This window comes from Vanessa tameamea, chromosome 10 (genome assembly GCF_037043105.1).
Source record: "Vanessa tameamea isolate UH-Manoa-2023 chromosome 10, ilVanTame1 primary haplotype, whole genome shotgun sequence".
NCBI lineage: Eukaryota > Metazoa > Arthropoda > Insecta > Lepidoptera > Nymphalidae > Vanessa > Vanessa tameamea.
This window is the reverse complement of record NC_087318.1, coordinates 4,893,205-4,903,000: the sequence shown is the minus strand read 5'-3', so window position 1 is coordinate 4,903,000 and position 9,796 is coordinate 4,893,205. Positions and strand designations below refer to the sequence as shown.

General features: G+C 30.9%; 1 protein-coding gene across 1 annotated transcript in view; it reads left to right on the top strand.

Annotated features, from left to right (window-relative positions):
• The first annotated feature begins 220 nt into the window (after window positions 1-220).
• The window catches only part of LOC113404416 (ATP-binding cassette sub-family G member 1-like), a 72,890-nt gene continuing 63,314 nt past the window's right edge, over window positions 221-9,796 (top strand). Inside the window, exon 1 of the mRNA XM_026645304.2 lies at window positions 221-609. Within this exon, the coding sequence (XP_026501089.1) occupies window positions 378-609 (232 nt within the window). The 5' untranslated portion in view covers window positions 221-377. The remainder of the gene's footprint in view (window positions 610-9,796) is intronic.

Here is a 9,796-nt window from a genome sequence, read left to right as displayed (position 1 = left end):
TATCAGCACATTGCTCCAAACGCATGGAGTACGGAAACATCCTGATAAATCATGTAAGAGACATCAAACATAATACGTTAAACGCTAACGTTACTTGTACAAATACACAAAATATATTTAGTGTATTTCTTTTGTGTGAGTGAACTTACACGACGCAGATCAGTCAACCGGTGGTAGCGTCACCGGCTCACCGGTCACTGCGTCAGTATACCGGCCACTTTAACGTAGAATGCGCGTGCACACATGCGCAGCTATGTATCGTCGTGATTAATATCGATAAACAATATATAAAAAAAAATAAGAATTCAATTCGTTTTATTAATTGTAGCCGAGTGATGTGTTGATAATTATTAAAAACTTAATATTTTATAAAAGAAATGTCGAATATCCCGTTAGTTCGTCGTGCCATAGCTGGGGCTGCATTGGCCCACAGTTCTACATCAAATGATGTTGAACACTCAACAATAACTCCTGGTGAGGGCAGTCAATGGACCCCTGCTGCTTTGGAAAGGGCTGGATCCACTCTAAAGGCATTAAACCGTATGGCAAAAAGGCCCCCAGTACATATTTTATTCGAAGATATTGGATTTACCGCTGGTTCGGGAAAAGGTAGGTCGAAAAAAATATTTAGAAACATGTGTTATTTTAAACAACAATTATTTGTTCATCGCTCAAAATTTTAAGAAATAGTTTTCTAAATAATCACTAACCAACCACAACAAACGTAATATAATATAACATTATTTTAATTTAAAAAAAGGTTACTTACTACATTTAAGAGTTTAAATATAGAATGTTAAATGGTTTGCTCCTAACAACAATAGACCTACTAAATGATAATGTCTCCTGTTGGCTAATATAAAGAAATTATTTTAGTCTCGGATTATTAACAGAAATAAGTGTTACCAGAAAATTCAAAAAGTTTTTAATGTCAACTGTGAAACGCCATCGCTTTTAGCAAACGAATCTAATTTAAATAACCGAAAAATGCATATGTTTTTTTATTTTAGTGCATACTATTTTCAAAACTTAACACTATTTTCGTATACTAAGAATTAAAATAAAAATAAATAAAAATGTCTGCTAGCAAAAGAATTATATACTCATATATAAAACCACTTAGTTGGCACTTTTGACATTTGACAAGATTAAAAAAACACTAATGATAAAGTTTTCTATTTTTCCACGATTTTATGTATATTTTATTGTCTTCATTATAGACGACATGATTCCATTTATGGTAAATAATGAACAAATCTAAATATCATTATATATGTTTACTGTATTGTTAAATTTTAAATTACAATTGTACAATCAAAGTTTGTATATATTATATTACAATGAATCTCATAAAATATATTAAGTAACGTGTGCGCCTTAGCAACAATTAAAAGCAAAAGACTTGTTTGACTTGTTAACAATCGTTTCAGAACTCCTCGATTTTGTTATTTTTAAGTTTTATAAAATCTTAAAAATAATTCAACTCTTAATTACTAAATAGATAATTTCAACACTTTAAATTTCGTAAAAGTATTTTTTTTTAACACGTAAATTGGACGTGCGATAAAGACTAAAACAAAATTATCATACCGTCGTGGACTGAGATATTGCAATTGTCGTCTTATCTTAAATGGTTATGTCATATATAATAATACTACATAAGTTTGACGTTTATTACTTTTATTAAATCGAAATTTCATTTTCTTTTTGCACGGTTTAGAATTTAAAAATTAAGACAATGAAATTAAAAGACAATGTCTTGCATCCATACATTGTTCGCCCGAGAACCAACAGCGGAGGAAATTAATATTAATCTTCTAAATGGGAAGTATGACCCATGAAAATAATATTTGTTGACCAACATCGCGTTTAAAATATTTATTTATGTCTAGATAAAGTAGCACTTCAAAAGAACTAAAACAAATGAGTCAATTTTATTGTTTTTATAATGTGCGTGACTGATATGCTTCACTCGCGTCAAACGTCATACTGATTTACTAGTGTGCGAGTAATTATTGGCCGACAGTTGGCTACTATGTTTTTCTACACGTTTTTAACTTTGTCTATTTAGCTATATGTAACACAGTATATCTAGACGTATAAATAATCAAAAGTGAAAGACCTAAGGCCTCCTCTCCTTTTTGAGGAAAAGGTTTGAGCATATTCCACCACGCTGCTCCAATGCGGGTTGTTGGATACACATGTGGCAGAATTTCGTTGAAATTAGACACATGCAAGTTTTTCCACGATGTTTTCCTTCACCGCAGAGCACGAGATGGATTATAAACCAAATTAAGCACATGAAAATTCAGTGGTGCTTGCCTGTATTTGAACCCGCAATCATCGGTTATGACGCATGCGTTCTAACCACTGGGCCATCTCGGCTTTCGTATTACTAAATGTAATTTAAAAATATATATGGCAATAAAAAGCTGTAGTAGCTAAATAACTTTAGCTTCATTAACTAATAGCTGAATTTTAATACGGACAACTGTGCCTAGATTGACATTTAACGGTTGATAGATATGTCAGAAATTAGGGATGCCTAAAGAGCAGATCATATATAAACGATTAATCTGTGTAAAAAATACATCCTGTCCTGTAGGTACCAAATATATTGATATGTCTCTTTGTATTTATATCTATATTCATTTTATAAGCACATTTTTTTTAATAGATAAGCAATCAATCTGATTCATCGATTTCATATTTTTTTTTGTCTATTGAAATTTTTTGTAAGTAACATAGGTTATGTTTTTTTTAATTTTATATTCACTCGCGCAAATCCGGGGCGGGCGACTAGTTTTGAATAATGTTAATATGCGTACTACCCACATAAAAATATTCGTGAGAATCAGCAGGCCGCTTTTTTTGTTACAACTTTTAAAAATATATCCTACATTAATATCGACGTACCTACTCAAATAAAAACTTTTCTATATCAAAGTAGATATCATATTAGGATATTTTTATGAAATACGTGATAACGTTACGAATTATCGTCATAAAACGGATTAAATCATGCAGTAGACAATTGACACCCCTAGTTGAAATGCCATTTTGATATAAATTGTGGAATCTTTGATGTGGTATCGTTATAGTATTTTTAAATATATAATAAAAAGCGCAACTGGGCCGTATAGAATCAAACGGCCCGCTTTATATCCGCAATTACTATATTAAAATACATATAATTATTATTATATATTTTATACGTGTAAAACTAATATATATGTATCTATTTTAGTTTCTAAATATAAATTAAAAATAACGTCGACGAAAACAGCTGTTATATAAAAGTTTATGTTATGTTGTTAAAGTTCATTGGGGCTATAAAATCAATCTCTGCCTTGTAAATCGTCCCGCCAAACTGTGCTTGATCGAATAAAAGCATTTGTAAAACTTCAATAGTCATTCACATCTACCAAACATCAACCATACTAATATATAAAGTAAAATTATCAGGTTGTTTGTTACTTCACCATTCGTCACGTAACTTGCGTTAAATTGCGGTATTTACAGGAAATAGGAGTTTATTCGAAAACTAATTTAATGTGGAGTTTCGGGGAACAGCTTGTAGGCACATTTAATAAACAAAATGTCATTTGGTAAAGGTGTATGAGAAAAGCTATTAAATTAGTATTTATATCCGTCTGGTTATATCTGTTTCTTTTTTTTATGACCAGAAATCGAGAATTTCATCTAATACATTATTAATTGACCACTTTAAAAAGTGTATATCCTTATAAGCATTATATTTAACGACATTATAATTCGAGATCAATTATTTAACTTTTTATAAAACATAATGGCTGACATATAATAGAAAAAACCCGTCAGAAACACGAAAATAAAGAGAAAATAAAGATATTAAAATGTATCTTGTAAGACGACAACACAGAAAAATAAAATTTACCTCAGATAGTAAGAGTATCAAACTAAGTCAGTACTTCTTTGTGTGTGTGTGTTGGCCACGAACATGTTTTTGAGTGATGCGATGATCTCTATAGGAAATAAGCTGAAGGCCAAACCACCGGTGACATTGCCTATAATTGTGCTGACGTGACACAACTCCGCGAGTAGGTACCTATACAAATGAAACGAAATATGTCAGTCACAAATCACAATTAATATATAATATAAATATAAAATACTAACAATTTATCGATTTAACTTTAAAAGCCTAATCTATCTGTTCTTGACATTGCTGAAAGCGATAGGTTTAAAATTATGCAATGAAATAAGAACGGATAACGAGGTTAATAAATTTTCAAAACACGAACTGTCATTCATTAGTCCTTTAAATAAGTATGAATTGATTAATTATTGATTATATTTATCTTAAATTTGTTTTAAGTGGTTTCAAATTTGTCAACAATTAACCTTGACATATCGTGTTGTTAGCCGAGGTAAATCAACAATCAAGGTGCTGCGTTCAAAGCTCATGGTAGTCTTGATTATCAAAGTGTTCAAATTAGTTACAAAAACAATAGTAAGGCTAACATTTTTTTATTAGAACTTTGATATTGGAAGTTGAACGTAATCATTATTGAGTGTAATTTGTTTTTGATAATGTTATGTATGTACGCAAAAACATAAACGATTTTCCCAGAAATTGTGACGTATACATTCTATTAACACTAGGAACAAGAATAAACTTGTTACTCCAAGTACCCGATTACACAGGGTTAGTAACTCTTTTTTGGGGCAATGTATACGTTTTTACAACAGGAACCCAGAAAACGTTCAAAATTATTCAATTATAAAATTCAAAAGAATCGTTAAAGAGCGTTTGTGTGCTAAAGGATATTACAACACTAATGACTTTTTAGTTGACTGCACACCTTGGGAATGAAATGATCGCCTCCAGGCTGTTTCAAATAACTAAAATATAATTATCATTGTACAAGGAAAATGGTTAAAAAAAAAACAAATATATATCCCGCTGAGTTTCTTTCGCCAGTTCTTCTCAGATCCGAGGTGCTAAATTCCGAACCGGTGGTAGATTTTTGACAATCAATAAGCAAGAGTTCTATATTTAATAAAGATTTTTGACTTTTGACTTTGACTTTTTGCGTATTAATAAATGTATAAAACCGATTTTTTTTTTTTATGTAATAAGTAGGTGGACCGGCAAATGGGCCAACTGATGTTAAGTGATAACCACAATCCATAGACATCGGCGCTGTTAGAAATATTAACTATTCCTTACTTCGCCCATGCGCCACCAACCTTGGGAACTAAAATGTTATATCCCTTGTACCTGTAGTTACGTTGCAGTATTTTCAGATGGGATATACCATCGCATACACGTTTAGTAGTCTATAATTTTCCTCAAAAAAAATATGAAAAAAAATATCTATACCATACATATATATATCGCACCATTCGACCACCGCTCATACAAAAATACTTATTTCAATGCAAAATATCAATCCGGTATAAATTAATATAAGCGTATCCAAAGAAACAAACAATCTCTTCAGTTTGATATAAGAGTATAGATCAAGAAACTATTTATAGATGCCGGATTTTTCCGTTGATTGTCTCGAAGTAACGTTCGGAGTATTAAATCTTTCCAAATTTTCTGCTTTGTCTTCTATTATCGCCAACAAAAAAGTTTAATACATTATTTTTACATATCATAAATTTATGATCATTTTAAATATTGAGTAATGATTTCCGTAATAGTACATGATATGTTTTGATCTTGCTTTGCACGGGTCACGATAAACTATAAAAAACAACGCTTAATTAAAATACTGTTAATTTTTAAGTACCTATTAATTTTTTTGTTGGTCGTTCTAAACAAATAAACTAGAATTTACGGAACCAGTTTACTGTAAAATGGTGGATTAATATGCAAATATTAAAATAAATAATTGCTTGTTTTTTATAGTTAATTTTATCGAACAAGATGTATATATTTTATGACAATATTAATAACTTTGAACACAAACAAACACACACACAAGATTTTATATATAGTGTCTTAGTCTCAGTAACTGATCAAAACAACAAATATTTTAATAGTTGGTTGTAATGCAATTGAACTATTTTATTAGTCATTGACATCACATAAAGTATTTATATGATATATTTAATCTATCTCTATACAGAATCATTACAGTATAAGTAGACACACATTGTGCATTTATTTTATAGCTTATTAATGCGGGAAACATAATTATTATTCAATTACCTTAGCGATATTCAATAAATTTGTTTTTTAATATATAGCAGCAAGATATTTGATTTATTATTATATTATATGGTTGCTGTAACCCAGCCGCCATAAATTAATTTCCAGGAGGATTTATCACAGGAAGGTGACAGCCTCTTGCGTTATAACAATGTACGAAGACCCAAAGAATTGGGAAAGGCGCATACATGTGCAACGTGTACCTTAGAAATATGTTCGGATAGTGTTATTTAAGTTTCTCAATATTATTTTTATTTACAATTTCAGATTAGAAAAAGGCTTGGAGCTTATCCCACCTCCCTACTCCACAACGACATATTTTTTTTAAACGACTTTTTTTTATTTCCAAATTGTGAATAAAAGTTCTACATATATAGGTATAATAGTATGTTTTTCTATTATATAGTATATAGATACCATGTAATATAAAAATATATACCAAGCTATAATTAAATCCCCTAATAATTTGCCAGTTTCAAATTACATATTATACAAAAAATATAATAGAAATTCACGATGTTCATTGGTATTTTTCATATTCTCTATTGAAACTATATACATATCTTAATATAACACCTTGTGTTACAACTTTAGGCCTAATGTAAAGTAAACTGTGTAGTAAAACGTTAATTCAAACTTAAACTCCCTTATTCAATATTAACTAGGTCCACATCGTCGCCTGCGTGAATTCAGTTTATGGCTATAAGAGTACATACATATATACACACTTAAATCTTATTATTACAATTTGAAATACATCAAATATAGCCTATGTTCATTGTGTATATAGTTCTAATCACTACATAGTATAAAATAAAGTCGCTTCCCACTGTTGGATTTTTTTATCTTTTACTTTTTACGATAAATAATGGCTTTTTTACGAAGCGATTCTAAGCAATATATCATTAATCTTTATCCAATTAAGTAAAATTAAAACCTTAAATATACTGTGCATATAATATAGATTAATCTGGCCTTTTACAGCATGTAATTTAAATATATATTTTCGAAGATATTACAGATTTAAAATTCAGACATGGCGATTTGTATTGTCTAATGACAAAAAAGCTGTCAACATTCATTATATACAAATATTTTATATAGACATTCTGTAGTATATTTAGTTTCAACATTGCAGCCGTGCGGAGCCGGGGCGGGTCGCTAGTCAATAATAATTATTAAAATCGGTTCAACAGTTTCAGAGAAAAAGCCGAGCTGGCCCAGTGGTTAGTACACGTGCATCTTAACCGATGATTTCGAGTTCAAACCCAGGCAAGCACCACTGAATTTTCATGTGCTTAATTTGTGTTTATAATTCATCTCGTGCTCGGCGGTGAAGGAAAACATCGTGAGGAAACCTGCATGTGTCTAATTTCAACGAAATTCTGCCACATGTGTATTCCACCAACCCGCATTGGAGCAGCGTGGTGGAATATGCTCCATACCTTCTCCTCAAAGGGAGAGGAGGCCTTAGCCCAGCAGTGGGAAATTTACAGGCTGCTTATGTTATGTTATGTTAGTTTCAGATTTTATCGATTACAAACATATAAATCATTAGTCCTTTTAAAATTATAATATAGATAGAAGCATTATACGTACGTATTGATTTCCAAATTAAAAACCTACACCGGTTCGGAAAATAAATGAAGGTAACGAGCGAAAAGAGGCTGCTACTTTTTATTTATAAAATAAATACTAGGAATATATTGCTGTTATAATTTGTTTTAGTTTTACTTTAATATAAAATAATAAGTAACATAAATAAACCCAGATATCCAACAAATAAACAAGGATCGTTTCAGCCCACAAGCCTATGAGTAGACAAAAATAAACAATTATTTTTCCTCTTTAATTCTGGCTATAATTAATTATTAAAATTTAGATCAGTATACTAGATACCTAAGTATAATTTATTTTAAAAAAGGAACTATGTTGGAGAATGTTCATCGTACATATAATATTACTATTAAATAAAACGTTAAATACATTGGGGTCTTCGGAGTGTCATGGTCATTTCATTACCTACTATAAATGATGGTCTCCTGATGTAATCATTTTCGTAATCGTTTGTATAAACGTGTAGGTTCATTAACCCTCGCGCTAGAAATAATTCCTTTTAAGTCTCATTTACATCAATATAATAACGCTTCTTTTGAGTTTTCATTGTTGTTAAAATGCTCAAAGAGCTAATAATGTAGCACCCACCAACATGTTTAAAAATGTATAAATCCAAAATATTTAGGATATCCTATTAAAGGTAATGAGTTATAGAATAAAATACCTCTTGCTGCAAACGGCATTTAGGTGAATGTCCTCAGAAATATCACACGCCTTTAAATACTTTGAAATTGCATTAGAATTACCATGATTTTATATAAGCTGTCATTAAAGATTGACTAAGGTCGTCGAATAAACTGTCGCTAAATTCCGCAATTGCAAATAGCAGTTTTTATTTATGTGTAACGTTAACACTAACCTTACCATTTATTTAATACAGACTAATATTGTATCTTGTAAGTGGAACTGCTTATATAGTATTTTTTTACATTTTTTTGTAAAAAAAAAAGATGGCCCAGTTGTTAGAACGCGTACATCTTAACTGATGATTTCCGGTTCAAACCCAGGCACGCACCACTGAATTTTCATGTGCTTAATTTGTGTTTATAATCCATTTCGTGCTCGGCGGTGAAGGAAAATATCGGGATGAAACCTGCATGTGTCTAATTTCAAGGAAATTATGCCACATGTGTATTCTACCAACCCGCATTGGAGCAGCGTGGTGGAATATGCTCCAAACCTTCTCCTCGAAGGGAGAGGAGGCCTTAGCCCAGCAGTGGGAAATTTACAGGCTGCTAATGGTGAAGAAAAACATTGAGAGGATAACTGCATTTGTCGAGCAGTGCGGTGGAATACATGCCAAACCTTTTCTTCTTGGTGGCCTTATCCCACCTTATCCCAGGAATGGGACACATGCAGCGGTTACTTTTGTTCATTTTTTTTTATTCGTTACCTATTTCTTTGCTAGTTCTCAAATCAATGTTAATAATAATTATCTACCCAACCTCAATTTTTCGGACTCTCGGACATAATGTTGTCGATAATATTTTATGTACAAACACCATTTCCACAACATTTATATATTAACTAGCGTTGTAAAAGAAATTACGTAAAACTTAAAAAAAAAACATAACATATTAACATTTTTCCCAACTCTTATTTCTAATCCTATAATCTAATTTTTGTTGGTTACAATAAAGCTCAACTACCTTACTGCTCCAATACCTTAAATGACAAACAAACGACAAAAACATTCCACATTTTTTTGTGTCTACCTACATACATAGATATTTAGTAATTTTCCATAATTAAATGTCAAAAGTTGCGTTACAAGTACGGTGTGTCAACACGACCAATTTACTTAGGCCGATCCTTACGAGCTATCACAAGGACATGTTAAACGAATTAACGATTCAAATGTAGACATTATTAAGATTTGAAGTTTTTGATTTCTTCTACAATTCATTTAGTATTTTTTACTTAAAAGTAAATAGAGTGCAGGTAAGTAACAGTAGCTGTTATTTCCTCTTCTAAAAA